Genomic DNA, 19,704 nt, shown 5'->3' on the forward strand with positions numbered 1-19,704 from the left:
TCAGCTGCAGGTGGTAGAAACATAGTAAAATATTGACCAGTGACCCATCTCAGCACATGAGGTAGGCCACCAACTGCCAGGTTTACCTTTCTCTGAATCCCTGTGCATTCCAGCTGGCAGCTCTTCCACATGTGTGACTACATTTTACACACTCTGGTTGTTTGTCCTATGGGCCAGATTGATCAAAAATCAAGCTGAAGTTTTTTTTCTCAATCCAAGAAAAAATGCAACGCTAATATACAAGGGGTAATAAATTGTATTCAGGCACTCTGTTGCTCTATATAGCTATAAAATGTGGTCCTTTCCCCTTATGAGTATACCTGTAGATATCCTTGCAAACAGCAGTTTTAGCATATGCATTTAAAAGTATTTAATATGCTTAAATGTTTTCTAACCAACATGTTGACAGTTAAATATGTAATGGGGTCTAAAGGTTTAAAGTTTGGGGTGGTTTCTACCTTCAGCCACTGGATACAGACAAAGAGCAATGTAGAAAGTTAGCTGTAATTATAGTAGAGGCCTCTGGTGAATAGAAATTGTTTACTAACATTCTTAGAAAGGGGTGGAATTTAGAAAGTGTAAGAGAACTGTCAGAGAAATTTAGCATGAGCCATGGAAAGAAGATTCACTGAGGAATTCACCTGACCATCAGAACCAACAAAGCAAGTGGAAGGGAACTCAAGGAAAAATGGAACTATCATAGGGCCATGCTTGTGTAATAGCCCACTGTAGCAGTGTGAGGAAGGAATAGGAAGAATAGGAATAGTGAGAATGGGCAGCTTGTGCCTTATCTAGGAGTAAGTGGAGAATAGTGTCTTTGCGACTAAGTCGCCAATCAGGGTAAAGTGGCAGATTAGGGTAGAGGGGCTTGGAGAAGCTACAGGCAGATCCGGGAAGTGTTGAAGTCCAAGTGCCAAGGACCTGGCAAGTCTGATGCCATGGGCTAAGCCAAGTAATGGCGGGGATGCTGACTGGGGGAACTGGAGGATAATGGCAAAAGTGGAAAGGGCCACTTTAGAAAGTTAGCTGTAATTATAGTAGAGGCCTCTGGTGAATAGAAATTGTTTACTAACATTCTTAGAAAGGGGTGGAATTTAGAAAGTGTAAGAGAACTGTCAGAGAAATTTAGCATGAGCCATGGAAAGAAGATTCACTGAGGAATTCACCTGACCATCAGAACCAACAAAGCAAGTGGAAGGGAACTCAAGGAAAAATGGAACTATCATAGGGCCATGCTTGTGTAATAGCCCACTGTAGCAGTGTGAGGAAGGAATAGGAAGAATAGGAATAGTGAGAATGGGCAGCTTGTGCCTTATCTAGGAGTAAGTGGAGAATAGTGTCTTTGCGACTAAGTCGCCAATCAGGGTAAAGTGGCAGATTAGGGTAGAGGGGCTTGGAGAAGCTACAGGCAGATCCGGGAAGTGTTGAAGTCCAAGTGCCAAGGACCTGGCAAGTCTGATGCCATGGGCTAAGCCAAGTAATGGCGGGGATGCTGACTGGGGGAACTGGAGGATAATGGCAAAAGTGGAAAGGGCCACTGGAGTGACTGGGAGTGAATATGTGTTTATGTAGAAAAATGCCAAACTGATTGAATTGTCTAAGAGTTGAGTTTGATTGTAAAGAGTGTCCTGATGTTAAATGAAAAAGGTAACTTTACAAATGTAATTTGAAGAATTTGTGTGAGTGTGAGTGAACCTTGCCTAAAAGAAGAAACCTGAAGAAAACCTTGCCTAAAAGAAGAAATACAATTATTTCGGATTTTACAACTCCTGGCACCCTTGTGTTTTCTAGTGTGGGAATGGTAATTAAATGGAAGTGACCCCCTACACATATGGTTTCCTATTTATACTGGAGATTTTGGCAGCACATCACATTGGGTTCCAAATGCAATGAATTAGCAAATTATACATCTACGTTATTTTAACATTTGAACAAGTTATTTCTCTTACCTCACTTTTCTTGTCTGAACGCCTTCGCCGCAGTTCTGCTTTAGATCAACATTAGTCACTTTGCAAATACTCCAGGGCTCTGTGATCCATATATACTGATTGCAATCACTGTGACACGGGACCACTTCATACACCTGTACAACCAAGAAAACAAGCAAAGAAAACACTCTGATTATCTGAGCCATGAACCTTGTATAAAGCACCCAGATCACTCTGTACACAGGCAGTGCCAACAATCATGTAATTACAAGAATATCACATGATTCCCTAAATAACTCAAGATGTATACTGCAATTATATACACACACACATATATATATATATATATATATATATATATATATATATATATATATATATATATATATATATACACAGATTAAAATACTTTTATCAACTGCTAGCATATTCCATGGTTTTATAGCAAAACATGTAAGATAAATATAATATGACTGACTATTCAAGAAGAAGAGCTTTTTCAGTGTGAGAAAAGAAATAGGAATCAATAATGTTAGAATAGTATTTTATAGTTTTGCTGACATTCACCGTTATAATATAATAGAGGCCTATAGGAATAAATGGACTGCGGGCAAACCCCCAGGCTGCCTGATAATTTTTTTTTCTCCAGAATCCCTGATCATAGAGATGAGAAGTTCAGGCAGGTTTTTATCCTCAGGGCCTTTCACATTTTTCACATTTTCAAGTCCTGTAAAATCCCAGTGGTTCTGTACAAACATCTGGAATTACCGGTAATGGAGGGGAATAACTCTCACTTTTACTTGGATTTGCTTGTTTGGGAGGCCAACACAAACAAACAGAACCACATAGAACCACAAAATATCCTTTTCATTGGGGACAATTGCCAATTTGAGGAGCGCTAAGGGGGCACTCTTCTGCCGCTTAACACTAGCACTTAAACATTACCCCTTCTTGTACATTGTATTAATAATGAGGTTACATGGCATGTGTTAGAATGTCTCACTATATAATTCCAGAGAGGGGATATATATTTAATATAGATGGTGTAAACAGTAGAAAATCTGTATAAATTGTAGTGATTCACCGAATCCACTATTTTGGATTTAGCCAAATCCCCGAATCCATTGCGAAAGATTCGGCTGAATACCGAACAGAATCCGAACCCTAATTTGCATATGCCAATCAATGAGGGGGAGGGAAAAAGAGAAAAAAAATTTACTTCCTTGTTTGGTGATGAAAAGTCACATGATTTTAAGGATTTGGATTCGGTTTGGCCAGGCACAAGGATTCGCACGAATCTGAATCCTGCTGAAAATGGCTGAATCCTGGCTGAATACCGAACCGAATCCTAGATTCGGTGCATCCCTAATAAATGGATAAATGGTTTATGTTGATTTGTAGGGATGCACCGAATCCCCAATTTGGATTTGGCTGAACCCCTGAATCCTTCACAAAAGATTCAGCTGAATACCGAATTGGAAGAGGAAGGGGAAAACTATTTTTTACTTCCTTGTTTTGTGAAAAAAGTCACATGGTTTAATTTCCCGGATTTGGATTGGCCGGGCAGAAGGATTCGGTCGAATCCGAATCCTGCTGAAAAAGGCCGAATCCCGAACCGAATCCTGGATTAGGTGCATCCCTTTTGATTTGTATCAGCAACCATTGCTTATCAACTCATTTCATCAAAAAACACACAGTTTATGTCTAAAGGCAGATATACTGGCACATTATATAAACATTACACATTATATACACCCTGCACAAAATAAAATGTGATGAAGATGCATAATTCAAGTCATATGTTACATAGGTGGTGCTGACAAATGTATGGGTTTAATAAATAACTGGGCAAACTATGCATTGACACAATTTTAGTTTTGTTTTCATAATGCAGCGAGTCTTACCTGAGCCTGTGCCGCAAGAAGGAGGCCAATAAGGAAAAAAAGAGAAATAGATTAGAACTGAAACATAATCCATAGGCTTCTTACAAGTTAATACTCCACAGCGTTGCGAAATATGTTTGCGCTATATAAATACATGTTAATAAAAACAATACTCCATTTACTTATATAAACCGAGAACACAGTTATGAGCAACAGTTTGGATATGTCTGACTATACCCTCTGACTTCCAGAATAATCACACCTTGACGAAATTAGGTTTGTACGAATACCTGTTATCCAGAAAGCTCTGAATTACAGGAAGGTGCTATAAAAATAATACAAATTTCTAAAAACGATTTCCTTTTTCTCTGTAATAATAAAAAAAGTACATTTGTACATGATAATTTAAATTTAATTCTTAGGGGCCCATTTACTTAGCTCGAGTGAAGGAATAGAGGAAAAAAACTTCGAGTTTCGATTGGTTTTTTTGGCTACTTCGACCATCGAATGGGCTACTTCGATCTTCGACTTCGACCTTCGAATCGAACGAAAAATCGTTCGACTATTCGACCATTCGATAGTCGAAGTACTGTCTCTTAAAGAAAAAACTTCGACCCCCTAGTTCGCCGCCTAAAAGCTACCAAAGTCAATGTTAGCCTATGGGGGAGGTCCCCATAGACTTTGCTAGCTTTTTGTCGTCGAACGATTCGAAGGATTTAATGGTTCGATCGAATGAATAGCGCTAAATCCTTTGACTTCGATTTTCGAAGTCGAAGGATTTAACTTCGACAGTCGAATATCGAGGGTTAATTAACCCTCGATATTCGACCTTAAGTAAATTTGCCCCTTAATCTGTTAAACTGTTGTCATCTCTAGGTATGAGGAGTTCAGATAAATCGTCTTTGATCCGGTTTGTCTTTATGGGTATTAGTTCTGATCCTGAGATCATACCTAGGATCCTTACCATAAAGGATTACTGGTGTACCAGTAAAGAAGGAGAGACAGTTGCATTAGTAATACAAACAAACAAAACCTCAACACTCCATCTATTAAAATGAATGCTATGTGCAATATGCATATCAGATTCTTAACAAATTCGCTTGATCTGTACACAATCGGCTCTATTTTTTTTTTAAACAAGGCAGTTTTTTGACATAATGCACATCAGCATCATTCCCCAATATTTGAATATTAATGCCAATAGAACATGCATAAGTCATAATAATTAAGATACAAACATATTATTTATTGTGTTTGTAAAAGTCTGTGCCATAACCTTTTTGTGGGGAAGTAACAGGCAGGTTGTATCGTTTAACTCCACTAGGGGGCAGGAGTAGACTGCATTACCCACTACACTAAAGCAATATAAACCCTGCCTAAAAGTGTTGGCTGCGTATTTGTCAGAAACCTGTGTATTAGTGGCAGACTAAAAATGTTAATTTAGACCTTGCTCGTTCTGTAAAGATATAATATAGAACTTGTTAAGGACTGTATACAACACCTTTTCCTTAAAAAGGTTGTTCACCTTTAAACTATCTTTTAGTATGATGTAGGGATTGATATTCTGAGATAATTTGCATTTGGTTTTAGGTTTTTGTTATTTGTGGTATTTAAGTTATTTCGATTTTTATCCTGCAGCTCCCACGTTTCAGCAATGTGGTTGCTACTGTACAAATTACCCTAGCAACCATGCACTGATTTGAATAAGAGACTGGAATATGAATAGGAGAGGACCAGAATGAAAAGATGAGTAATAAAAAGTAGCAGTAGCCATGCATTTTTAACCTTAAAGAGCATTTGTTTTTTTAGACCCCTATTTGAAAACTGTAAAATGTCAGAAGAAGAAGGGGAATAATTCAAAATCTATGAAAAAAAAATAAAGGCCAATCGAAAAGTTGCTTAAAATGAGCCATTCTATAGCCTACTAATATTTAACTGAATGGTGAACCAACTCTTTAATGGATTTCAGCAATTAATTTATTTGAAATTCTTTTTATTGAATCTTAAAATAAAACAAGTAGACTGTTTAAGAGCATGTGGATATACAGTATATGCAGTTGATTCAACAATTAAGATGTCAGAGAAATAAAGTCAGTCCAGTGATGCTTCCCACTGTCATTTCCCACAAAAAAACACACACTTGCACAAAGTGCTGCCGCTAAGGTTAGATAATAGCAGTCTCTAACTGCAGACAGTCAACAAAGTTTGATTCTGCTCTCAAAGCATAATAAAAAGCATGTTGTTTCCAAACCGTGTTTAAAATGTCTACCTGATTTACATGATCCAGTTTTGGACAAGGTCTTCCGCCGTTATACGGCTTTTCACGGAGCCATTTGGAACGAACCTTAACGCCACTCCCACAAGACTTGCTACACCGTGACCAATTAGACCACTCGCTTAGTTTACAGTCAGATGGGCAGGGTATAATACATGCTTCCTCAATGTAACCTATCGGGATAAGAAATACATTTATTTATATGAAAAATACAAAAGTTATAGTGAAACAAGCTCAGCTTTTCCAGGCAGGAGGAATTCCGTCTCTGTAGAATCCTAGTAAATAGGCATCCCACACACTACTGAAAAGTGATTGCACCAATTCAATGCTGCCATTAGTATAGAGTAGTGATGGGCGAATTTATTCGGCAGGCGCAAATTCACGGCAAATTCCCACGATTCGCCACCATCGAAAAAATTCGCAAAACCGCTGCGAATTTGCGCCGACGTCAAATAACAGACGCCGGCATCAAAAAAACGGTCACCGACATCAAAAAACGAGACACTGTTTCGAAATTTTTTCGCCATTTTGCGGGAAATTCACAAATTTTTCGGCGAAGCGAAATGCCCCAAATTTGCCCATCACTAGTATAGAGGTGTCAGAATCATGTTATAAATCTTTTAGAGCATACTTGCTTTATATAATACGAGCTGAGAGACAGCACACAGGTACAGCAAATAGTGATGGGCGAATTTGCGCCGTTTCGCTTCGCCTAAAAATTTGTGAATTTCCCGCAACGTCGAAAAATTCGCAAAAAGCCGTCGGCGTCTCGTTTTGATCCCGGTGTCCGTTTGTTTACGCCCATTTTTGGCGCCAATTTTTTTTACGCAAGTTCGCGCCTTCAGAATAAATTCGCCCATCACTACCAGCAAATGCAAAGAGATGCATTGTATGATTTTTTGGACAGACATAATATCAAAGGCTATTGTGATACTAAACTCTATAGTTAGTATAGGTATGGGTATATAGAATTTAATTAAAAGTAGGGAGGGGTGTGTGTATGGATGCTGGGTTTTCATTTGGAGGGGTTGAACTTGATGGACTTTGTCTTTTTTCAACCCGATTTAACTATGTAACTATAATAAATGATCTTGGTTAATACGTTATGCTATGGATCTTACTCGACTTGCTTCTTGGTTCGGTTTACATACATTTTGGCCGTTCTAATGCGTTGATTGACTGTTTGCTCTTGTCTTGCAGAAATGCTAATCGCTTCCCTCCTGCTCTTGACGTGCAAATGTAAATTGCAAGTTTTTTCTTGTCCTTCCTGATTTGAAATTGAGGATGTCTAGATACGGAAGTTATTACTTAGGTAATACAAGCTGACGCTTGATTCATTTGGCAGCCAAATCTAAATGAGAATGCTTTCTCCATGCAAATGAAAATCAGTGGTTGGCCTGCGTTGGGACCTGCAAGTAGTTTGATTGGGGGGTAGTAGTTTATTTATTCAAGAAAGCCTGCCGACACTGAATTACATATCCATTACCTTGGGCAAAAAAACCTATTGCCTGAGGCTAAATTCCTATAATCATCAGCACAACAACTCGTCTTGAATGCAAAACCATGCGCTGAATGTTAATTTTGCCGTATGTTCAATCTTTAGCACTTTATTTCCAGGGAGATTTCTGTCTGAATATGTTAATACGAATCACTGTATTTCTGAATATGAGAGACATGAATCTTTGCTCCCAGTCCTACTTCTCATCGATTATATCTGTATTTATTACGTGCCTGTACAATCTACTGATATTTACAAATCAGGATAAAAGTGCATCTTAATTAAATAACGGTTTATGTGAAAGTGTTTTGCAATTGTGTTTTTCTATCATAATTAAATAAAGTGAGGCCCAGCTGAATTTTTCTTAGTATATAAGTCTCATTTGAAACCTGTTTAACTGGTTCTAACAATGAGATGCAACAAGAAGGCATTAGAGAGGAGGAAAGCATTTATATACCGTGGCTGTTACACCTTGAAGTCTCCACAAGTCTGCTGTTTTGATCGTAACATGCCATGGCTTGGTACCGGTACCCCTGCCCGCACTCCTTGATTTCTCCTTGAACTTTTATCCCCAGTAAGGCCTCCACTTTTCCTTCTGGTAAAATGCAGTCGGACCAGTTACCCACAGGCTGGGCACTGTATTTATCACATGGGCAAAACTGAGTCTCGATCACTGGGTAGAGCTGAGCATTCTTGCACTTGTCCTTTTTCTTACTTTTCCCTGCATGACAAAAGCAAATAGATAAAAACATGAAAATATTATTATTATTCTAGATTAGGTACAGGTATGGGATCCGCTATCCAAAACATTAATTGTCATCTTGACACGAAACGCGTAAGGCGTGAGATGATTGTTTAATAAAGACTTTTTCTACTTTATAACCATTTGACTTTTGGTTTTAATCTATACGTGGCTTTCCAGAGTGACCTAAACCTCTCTAGTTTGTGTATGGGATCCGTTACCCCATCTAAAAAACAAATGCTTTGTCAGGCTACAAATGTATTGGTATTGCTACTTTGTATTCCTCATCTTTCTATTCAGGTCTCTCCTATTCATATTTCAGTCTTTTATTCAAATTGATTCATGATTGCTGGTTAATTTGGACCCTAGCTACCAGATGGCTGAAATTGTAAACTGGGGAGCTGCTGAATAAAAAGCTAAATAAGTAAAAAATCACAAATAATATAAAAAATGAAAACCAATTGCAAATTGTCTCAGAATATCACTCTCTACATCATACTAAAAGTTAACTGAAAGGTGAACACCCCCTTTAACAAATATTCTTCAATATATTCCTTAAGTGTTATACCACCATACCCAAGTCACAGGTATTTCTATTCATTTTATGTCATTCGTTTTATGTAATGTATAAAGGCTGGAGTGAACAGAAGTCTAATATAATAGCCAACCTCCATCTTAACATCTCTCTAATTCTGAGTTAGTCAGCTACTAGGAGGGGAGCCAAATGTTCAGTGAGTTTGCTTTTTATCCTTAGCATGAGTCAAAAGCAATTATGACCTATATTCCCCCTTCAAGTCACTGATTGGTTACTGACTGGTAAGGTTACCAATAAGAGAGCTGCAAAGCAGTACATTGGGTTCTGACTATTACATTAGATACCCAGTCACTCCAGCCTTTATAGATTACACTTTTGGCTAACTAACTGTATTAGAAACATTTTTTATTTTTCACAGCTATTTACCCAGTTTTTATTTTTACACTGAACAATTTCTATGAAGTGATTCAATTATTGTTATGGCATTGGACCATCAGTTGCTGAAAACACTGTTGTGATAATATTTTTCAAAGCTCAGATGCTGAATATTAAAGGAACAGTAACACCAAAAGATGAAAATGTTTAAAAGTAATCATAATATCATGTCCTGTTGCTCCGCACTGGCAAAACTGATGTGTTTGCTTCAGAAACACTACCTTAGTTCACATAAACAAGCTGCTGTGTAGCAATGGCGAAAATTGAAAAAAGGCTATATGGCACAGGGTAAAAACACTGGAAAAATGACACCACTATTGCTAACACTGTTAGTGAGGCTCCCTGGTCCAGTACTACACTTGCACGTGCTATGTAAGTCCAAATATAATGCATAATAATGTAAGAAGAGAATTTAATCACTAGGGATGGGTGAATTTTTTCACCTTGTTTTGCCGCGTTAATGACAGCCATAGACTTGTATGGCGTTGTGTCAAAAAAATTTTGACGCCCATAGACTTTAATGGGCGTCGGTGACATTTCACTGGTGGCGAATTATTGGCAAAATGAAACGGGTCAAATTCGCCCATCCCTAATCACTAATGCCAAAGACAATAAGGGGCCCATTTACTTAGCTTTGGCTACTTCGACCATCGAATGGGCTACTTTAACCTTCGACTACGACCTTCGACTTCGAATCGAACGTTTCGAAGTAAAAATCGTTCGACCATTCGATAGTCGAAGTACTGTCTCTTTAAAAAATTCTTCGACCCCCTAGTTCGCCACCTAAAATCTACTGCAGCCAATGTTAGCCTATGGGGAATGTCCCCATAGGCTTCCTAACAATTTTCTGATCGAAGGATTTAATTGTTCGATCGAACGATTATTCCTTCGATCATTTGATCATAGGAATAGCGGTAAATCCTTCGACTTCGAAGTCAAAGGAGTTTACTTTGAATTCGAAGGAGTTTACTTCGACGGTCGAATATCGAGGGATAATTAACCCTCGATATTCAACCCTAGGTAAATGTGCCCCTAAGGCATTCACACTTAAATATGTCCTTCCTAATATTATAAAAAAAGGTCATTTTTCATTTCAAGTAGACAATGAATAATTCTGTTCATACCGAGAAGTGAGCGCTTTCTTGTCCTTACTGCACCACAGTCACCATTACATGAGGAAAATTTGGACCAGTTGGTGAACTGACAGTCGTCTTGGCAAGGAATCTGGCAGGACTGTGTTAAAGGAGGCAATGGACCAGCATTGGCAAGGCAATCAGCAACTTCTACCTGTGCACCATCCTTCCTGCGACAAGTAATTGCTAAAATCGAAAATATATATCAAAGTCAACATAACTGTATATCCAAGCTTAAACTAGATGGATTCACTTTGGCCATGCCAAACAAAACACAACTCACATTAGTAAGGAAACTAGTATAGGGGAGTAAGGATTTAACCTTCTGTTCAGTGTAAAATTCCAAATTAGCCCAGGGAAATCAGGTGGATTTCCCTTATTTATATAAAGTAAGTTAAAATCAAGTTAGAACTATATTGGACACATGATGCCAGTAGGCTTATTTATCAAATATCAAAATTGTTAGGTTTTAGAGGTTTTTTTCTACTTCTTTAACATAAACTGGAATGTTGTCTTATTTCTTAAAAAAAATCTGAATATAAAAAACTTGATTGGATACAATCATGGGGAAAAAAATGTGAGTACCTTAAATTTGTGAGTTTACAAAAAGTTCACAAAATACTTAAAATTTTACATTTAAAAAAAGGCTTTAATTTTTGACTTCTACATGGACTTGCATGCTTTTAGATGCCAAAGTTTTACATTCAAGTTTTTAATAAAAATAACAAACATTCAAGCTTTTGAAAATATCATTTGAATTTGTGAGTTTTTGTGCACAATAAATTAGAATCTTGGCAAAAATTAGAAAATTGATAAATCACCCCCCAGATGTCTGAGACAAGGGAAGCCTCTGTGAAGAAAAGACCTTAGGGTAAGGGATATACCTCATTGTGAGTCAAGTAGAGATGACTAGCTAGTAAAGGTCGCCATAGATGTAAGGTTTTTTAAAAGATCTGGTTACACCAAGCTTATCTTGAAAAGATCATTTAAATGTATGATTTGTCCATCAACTAAAAAGACCATTTCAAGCGATGTTGTCTAGTTGGAGCCAGGAAACCTGAGGCTAGCTGCCTGCTTGGCCCTGCAAACAATTGGACAATAGATAGATTTTCACTGTGACCGATGTAAATTTTCTAACATAGCCATTTTCTGACCGATGTTGGATGAAAAATTGTTAGATACATGATCGTTCGATTGCCACTAACCTCACGATAATTTGACAGATTGGTTGGATTGCACTAAAATCGGTCGTTCATCAAAGAAAAATGTGTGTCTATGGGGGCCTTGATCCTGAATTCTAACAGGGATGATTTATCAAAAGTTACGTTTTTGCTTTTTCACAGTTCAAGAAAAAATGTGGTGAAAGAACACTTCTGTGGGGCTGAAGGAACCCATAAGATTGTTATCATCACAACATCTTCTGTGTTAATTCCATAAATAACCTATACAACCATGCTTTTTAAATGAATTGGTATAATTTCTACAAACAGGCTTTTAAGATTTGTATAATAGTATCCTAAAAACCTAACTTAATAGCGGCTTTTCTCTAAATTCCTGCCTCCAGCAATTCAGCATTTACCTCTGGCTTGTAATCCAGGCCCACAAGTTTCATAAGCTCCAGGGCTGTCTTGCCGGACATACCATGGCACCAATTGGCATCTTCTCCATTTATGTGTTTTCCAGCTGTGATTCAACAAATTAATCACAAATCTTTTACTTACACATTACTGACAAGTGCATTTTGATATTATTAGGTACAATTAGCAGCTTTAAAAAAAAAATCATTGAGCCAAAGCTTACTAACGGCTTTCCATTTATTAGGCATACGTGCAATACTGTCTGCTTTCTTTTCATTTTCTTACCTTTCGATGAAAGTTATGAAATTAAAAAGAAAAACATTCTGAATTTAATGTGATATACAATATTGTTACTTTTCTTTGGTTGGAGCAGTATTACACTGGTTGTAGCACCGCTGTGCTTTTCCATTTTTTTTTAATTTTTTTTAATTGTATCATTCTTATGCTGGTTTACTAATTCTATAAAACAGCAGAAAGTTGGTCAAAAGGGGATAAACTGCTTATATGACAAGTATATGAGCGAGCAACAGCTAAAATAATTTACTTTAGAACTAGGTCTCTGTTTCCTCCTGGCAAAACTCAGCAGTTGCTTGAAACAGGCTTTGCTTAAACAGTACTTTATTTCTGCAATGGGCCTTAAAAAATAGATATGTAAAAAGAGGGTTTGTGCCACTGACAATAGAGTAGCCAGTTAAGAATAGTTTGCCAACATACGGGAATTATTTACTGACATGCGCACCAGACTCTCAGCTAAACTATAACTTTTTCATAAAGTAGTAAGGCTAGTTAAAATAAAGATAGTAAGATAGTAAGATCATTGTGAAACATTCATCTTATTTACTATATGTTTGCTATGGGCACAAATCAATCTGGTAATGATACTCTTAACTTAGGTAAAAAAAACGTTGAGTTTTATTTTTCCATTGGTAGCCCCACAGCAACATCTTTGCAATGTTTATTCATTGTTAAATGAAAACCAAAGCAAATTGCATAAGTTAATAGCCACATTTCATATATATCTATGGATAATGTTTGGCTCTGGAATTGGGCAGCTTTGATCAATGCACGTTGCGCAGTTCAGGGTGCAGATGAGGAATGGCACCTCCACACATACTGTATGACCACCTTCCTATTGTTCTATTCATTCGCACAAACAATATGAACAATAGAAAGGCGCCCATACCATGTGTGGCAGATAGCATACCACTTGGCCATCAAATGGCATGACCTTTAATACAGGAGATCAAAATGGTCTTTGAATTACAAACAACTGAAAATGCAAAGCTTGGGTGGGATTCTCCAGATTGCTCCACCTCTCCAAAAACATGCAGGCAGGTTAATTGGAAATTGAAAAAGGGAAATTAGACTCCACTTGACTCCACTTTAGCTCTACTAGAGCAGGGATTGATGTGAATTATGTATAATCCATGTTACTTTGCTGAATATATATGTGCTATATCAATAAAGAATAATAACTACAAGAAAAATACTGTAAATTTGCTTAGCTTACTATTGTTGCCATTGGGAACATGTAGTAATCTGCACCAAATACCTGTTGTGCCATAACACTCACATTTCATTAATACAGGGATCATGCTAAAACATATTTCTCTGATGGCACCCTACAACATTCCTAGAAATAAACAGCCTCAAACTCCATTGGTAGCTGATAATCACTCCCCAGAGCAGTATTTATCTCCCTAGCAAAAAGTGTGCATTGAAAATAAATTGAGGATTGCAATGTTGAGTAAAATAAAGTAGTAACGCGAAAAGGGGATTAGCATTAATTTAGAAAAGACAATTTCTCGATACGAATAGATTATCCCTGGTATTCATACAACCTTCTGGGATTCACAATAGGTTGTAGCATTCCAAGTACACGGAGGCAGAACCAGCCCCCCACCAGCCCAATAAATAGTGACTGTCTATGGCAATTAACAACAGCAACTCTGGCATTTGCCAGAACCCACAGATTGCCAGTCCGGGTCTGCTGCTTGTTTCACAACTCGGTTTCTATCAGTTATTCTTTATATCTACAAGCATGGTTCATTTGTTTATAGTGATGAGTGAATCTGTCCCAAAAAATCTGTTTGCGAAAGCATTGTCAAGTCAATGGGAGTCAACATTTTTTTTTGTGCTCGACAAATTCAAGTCAATGGGCGTTTTTTCTTATGGTAAATTTTTTGTCCAAATGCATTAAAGTCAATGGGCGTTTTTTCTTACAGGCGTCTTTTCTTGGCGACTTGTCACAGCAAATTTTTCTTTGGCGAATATTTGCCAAAGTTTTGTGAAAAAACATTGCAGATGGCGAAATGTGGACTTTCCCCACGAATCCATGGCAGGCGAAAAAATTTGCCCATCACTATTTGTTTATATATTCAGTAGTGGCGAATTTATTTGCCAGGCACAAATTTGCGGGGAATTTGCTCGTTTCGCTGGCGGCAAATAAATTCACAAAATTGCGGTGAAAATCGTCCGTTTCATGAATTTCATGGGAAATTCGCGAATTTCGTGGCAAAGCGAAACGGGACAAATTCCCCCATCACTAACATTCAGACCTGCATACATCCATGAAATAAGTTAGAGTAGGAAAGTTATGAAAAATTATGAAGATGTATCTCTTGTTTAGGAACAATGAAACCTCGTGTTTAAGCCTTTTTAACAACGAATATGAGTTTGCAGAAACAGAGGATGTCTGGTTTACCTGCCTTATTATACACAACAAAATAATAATAAAAAAACCCCAATACATAATTTGCCAGCAAAATGTCCCAATTACATTGTCTTTGAAATTATACGGCATTCAAATCAAATTTAAATGGCAGATAGAAACAGAAATCTAAAATGTCAATTCAACACTAATTGCATCGTATGTAGGGTATTTGACCTAACATATCTAGTTTGCAAACTAATAAGCATTTTAGGAGTCAGAATTTATAAAATTCACATATTTATCTGCAAAACATGTCACTGAGGTGAAATATAACAAGGCAATTAATCCAGTAGAGCACAGAGACATTTTTCTTATTTAGCATATAGTGTCACCTTATATTTTGTATTAATACCTTATGGCAGAGTAAAAAGACTTATTTATTATGATCTACAGACTCTGTTAACAGTTTACATTTTCATATAAAAGCTGAATGCATTTTTCATAGGTTTCTGCTTATAAATTATGCTTTCAGGCCTTTGAAAATAAGCAATTACTTTTCTCTCTCCATAATAATGCAACGGTACCAGGGATTTCTGAGTTTTCCTACAGCAACAGCAGATTTTTGGAATGTTGATAGTCAAAATCGATTTTCTTAATATACATTATATAAATAAATCCATATGTAAATAAAGCCATTCTTTCTCAAAAACATAAATAATTTGTTGTAGGCCAGGGTGTGGAACTGGGCTATTTAACAACCAGGCAACTGTATTTCTGTGCCTGAAGACTCAATGAGAGCGACAGAGCCAGGCAATTTAGAACTCAGATCTGAGAACTTGGCATGCCACCATTTCACTATGACAAAATCAGATTTAATGAATGGCAAATTTTCATAATCTAAAACAGCTTCTCCTCATTGTGACGTCATCTCACCGGTAGCTGTGACAGGTCGCAGGAGCTTCACATTCATTTTCTTCGTATAAAGTATCTGGGCAGTCACGGCCTCCATAAGATGGGAGTTGGATAATGACACGGTGACGAGTCTGTTTTTTTATGGCTACATCGCCTAAAAAAGAGATAAATATATTACATATAGGAATCTGTGAAAGGCATGTTGCAAAAAAGATATTTTGCAATAAAACCAGAATTTTAGAACATGAAAACAAAAACAGTAAGATTTATAAAAAATAAATAAATGAATTGTCTATTGGCTAGCTTTCTTAGGAAACATGAACACTTCAATTAAGACAATTAATAAAACATTTTAAACCAATCCATTGCTTTGATTCCTATTCTTTGTCTATGTTCACACTTTTATACAGCAAAATGTGAGTTTATAGCTTTATAAATAAAAACTCACCCATGTTCTATTCATTCCTATAGGATTTTTAGAATTGTATTTATCAATGGGTGGAAGTAGAAATCACCAACTAATAAATATGGTTCTAAAAAACCCATCATCCCTTTAACGTCACATTTTAATAAATCTGCCCCTAAAAGTAAGATAAAATGGATAATCATGAACCATTACAATTATTAAAATGATTTATTAACACCGAATACTTAAGGTGCAACCAACAAGAAAATGACTAATGGTAGCAATATATAGAGAAGGAATGTTCTGCATGAAATAAGCTATGCTTTCATACTAAGGCTCATTTAATAAGTGTGCCTACCAGTCCATTTTTGCACCCTGCCCCCCACTTAACACCCTAGATGCAGGTCTTTGAGCGCTAGAATCAATGAGCCCTATTTTATTAATAGTAGCTCAGTTCCCAACTAAGCAGATTTATTTTAGGGAGAGCATTACATTGAAAAACATTTATGTATGCCCCAGAAGAGCGATCATGCTATCATTGGGTCATAGGTGTGACACCATGAAATAGATTGTTGATGCATTTTTTCATCTGATCAAACAATTAAAATAACTTTAAAAACAATTGTTACTATACAGTATATACTTTACAAATTCTAACATACAGGGGCACATTTACTTAGTTCGAGTGAAGGAATAGAATAAAAAATACTTCAAATTTCGAAGTATTTTTTTGGCTACTTCGACCATCGAATTGGCTACTTCGACCTTCGAGTACAACTTAGACTTCGAATCGAACGATTCAAACTAAAAATAGTTTGACTATTCGACCATTCAATAGTCTAAGTACTGTCTCTTTAAAAAAAAATTCGACCACCTACTTCGCCACCTAAAACCTACCGAACCTCAATGTTAGAAGGTCCCCATAGGCTTTCTAGCCAATTTTTGATTGAAGGAAAATCGTTCGATTAAAATCCTTCGAATAGTTTGATTCGAAGGATTTAATCATTCAATCGAACGATTATTCCTTCGATCGTTCGATCAAACGAATAGCGCTAAATCCTTCGACTTTGATATTCAAAGTCGAAGGATTTAACTTCGACAGTCGAATATGGAGGGTTAATTAACCCTCGATATTCGACCCTTAGTAAATGTGCCCCACAGTATATACAGGTCAGACTCAGACATTAGAAAGTTCCACTAATGCTCAATTCAAACAGTTTTGATAATATTTGTAAAAAGATTAGTTAAAACCTTCGCTAAGGGAATAAAAAAGGATTTGATTAAACATTGTTCTGACATTGTACCATTCTGACATTGTACCATATAATTTTCATACAGACAAGATGAAAAGAAATGAAAAATGAAATGCATTTTGGAAACGCATAAATTTAATATTGCCAATGGCTTATTCTGTGTTGTTTTTATAATATAAAATTAGAACAAAGGATGGCAGCATGAAAGCATATCATTTAACAAGAAAAATGTTTCATGGATATTTGCAAAAATAGCATATTTATATGTGTTGTTGCATCCCCTCGTGACAAAGTAACAAAGAGCATGTTACAATATGCAATCTTTGGCAGAAAGTGATATTTGTGAAATACTCATTTAAATATGAAAACAATTAACTTAAAACATGTAATCTAGAATAGAGGTCCAATATAATAGTTCCATATATATATATATATATATAGAGAGAGAGAGAGAGAGAGAGAGACAGAGAGAGAGAGAGACAGAGAGAGAGAGAACACCTACCCATCCCATGCTAACAAAAAGTTAGGTGCACAGCTGTCCAAAAGGAAGATGTAATTACAAAGGGAAGTGATTGTAGAGGATCCAACGTTGTAGACAAATGCTAATTGTTTCTTGAGTTCACTATTGCCTATTTTTATTATGATAACTGTGATTTTGCCACTTTAACAAAATTTACAATGGAGCAGGTTTTTCAAAATTCAGACTTTGTGTCATTTTACAGAATTTTTTATTTTTTTAGATTTGAACGTTTTCTATTAAAGTTTTTTGTGCTTTTACACTTAAAAAAAGAACTATATTTTCATGGTTGAGAGTAATTATTTAAATAGTATTATTATTTTTAGCTCTAAAAAGTTTGATTCGCAAATATGAAACACATACAAACGTTGATTCATAAAATCACAAAAAAAACTGTGGCTGAACAGCAGGGCCTCCAAAACCCTATGTTACTCTACTTTACCAGGTAAAAGCATTTGAGGTTTTTTATCATCACTTTAATTTGCAGCCTCTATAGTAACACAAATCAGTTATGGAAAAAGGCTGTAGACATTGAATATTCATAAGATCTCTCCCTCAAGAACAGGACACTACTAAATATTATATTTAATTGTGCATGAAAAAGGGAAACATTGACCCTAAAGAACATGTTGCTTATCTATAAGACAAAGGATTTTGTCCTCTTTATATCAATGATCTAACCTTGCATGTTTTGTCGTATACAGTTGGTATTAACCTCAAACTTGACTTGCTGATCTCCTTTTATTTAGACTGGAAACAATAACATATCTGTATTCAAGCAGGGGGATAATTATGTTGGCATACAAGTATAAAGGTGCCCTTGGTAATCATAGAAGGAACTTGGAATTATAAGATGCTTATTTTGAGTTTTAATTGTGGAGAAATTGTCTTATTGTTTAGCCTTTTCATTATTTTAGAGTTGTAAAGTAATATGATTTTTTGTTAGACTTTAGTTCCTGACAATGTACCAATCTCTGAAATGCATAAAGCAGTCATACATATAAACCTATTCCAGATTTTCAGATTGGTATCTAAAAACATTTAAGTCATCTTGCAGAAATTCACAGGAATACAAATATGATACATTGTGAGTTGAATTTATTGCTCTATATAATCTGTGTGATTAGCAAATACAGATTCATTTTGCATTTAATGTCACTTCTATTTCTCAGGTTTATAGTTACCCTTGTGAGGACAAATAAGGGGTAATTTAAATGGACCCCAAGCACAAGTGAAAAAAACCTGAAGGGGAGCAAAAACACATGAATCTTGGATCTGGCTGTGCTCTCAACCTAATACCAAATTGGAAATTCTCAAGGTCTCATGCAAGACATCTGAATGCAGGCAGCACTATATTCCTGGGTCACACAAAGGTCTCTGGACTCCATTTTGGAGAAATGAATGGCAGTTTACATGTGAGAACAGGTATGCATGTATTTGCAAAAAAAACCAGGTATGTTGCATTGAACTTTACTAAATACTGTAGTATTCCTGGTATAATGTAAAAACATATATTATATTCCATATCATTCAAGAACCTACTAGGAATAACTATCTTTTGGATATTGTAATAACTACTAATACTGAACTCATCTCCAGCATTTGTGTGGGTGAGCATTTAGGGAATAGTAATCATAACATGGTCTCCTTTGAAATTCTGTTGCAGAGGCAATTCTATAAGGGAGTAACTAAAGCACTAAATTTTAGACGTTCAAACTTTTACAGTATAAGGGCATCTCTGCAGCATATTAAGTGGGAAATGCTTTTCATAGGGTTAAACACAGAACAAAAATTGGATGTCTTAAAATGCTGCTTAATAAATATACATGTCAGTATATTACCCTTGTAAGCAAGGAACATCGTTGTAAAGTAAAACCTTTTTGTTTCAATAGAAGTGTTGGTGTTGAGGTGGGTAAGAAAAGACGTGCTTTTAAGGCTTATAATTTAGCTTGGACAG

At 36.3% G+C, this 19,704-nt stretch overlaps 1 protein-coding gene across 2 annotated transcripts in view; it reads right to left on the reverse strand.

The window, feature by feature from the left end:
• Positions 1 to 19,704, reverse strand: part of thsd7a.L (thrombospondin type 1 domain containing 7A L homeolog) — a 153,245-nt gene that overhangs the window by 20,268 nt on the left and 113,273 nt on the right. For both annotated transcript variants that reach the window (XM_041565914.1, XM_041565915.1), the window contains exons 11-17: positions 15,593 to 15,725; positions 12,009 to 12,112; positions 10,421 to 10,615; positions 8,042 to 8,305; positions 6,081 to 6,259; positions 3,833 to 3,838; positions 1,950 to 2,083 (exon numbers count right to left, since the gene is read on the reverse strand). In XM_041565914.1, the coding sequence (XP_041421848.1) occupies positions 1,950 to 2,083; positions 3,833 to 3,838; positions 6,081 to 6,259; positions 8,042 to 8,305; positions 10,421 to 10,615; positions 12,009 to 12,112; positions 15,593 to 15,725 (1,015 nt within the window). The remainder of the gene's footprint in view (positions 1 to 1,949; positions 2,084 to 3,832; positions 3,839 to 6,080; positions 6,260 to 8,041; positions 8,306 to 10,420; positions 10,616 to 12,008; positions 12,113 to 15,592; positions 15,726 to 19,704) is intronic.

Source organism: Xenopus laevis, chromosome 6L (genome assembly GCF_017654675.1).
Source record: "Xenopus laevis strain J_2021 chromosome 6L, Xenopus_laevis_v10.1, whole genome shotgun sequence".
NCBI classification, from domain to species: Eukaryota; Metazoa; Chordata; class Amphibia; order Anura; family Pipidae; genus Xenopus; species Xenopus laevis.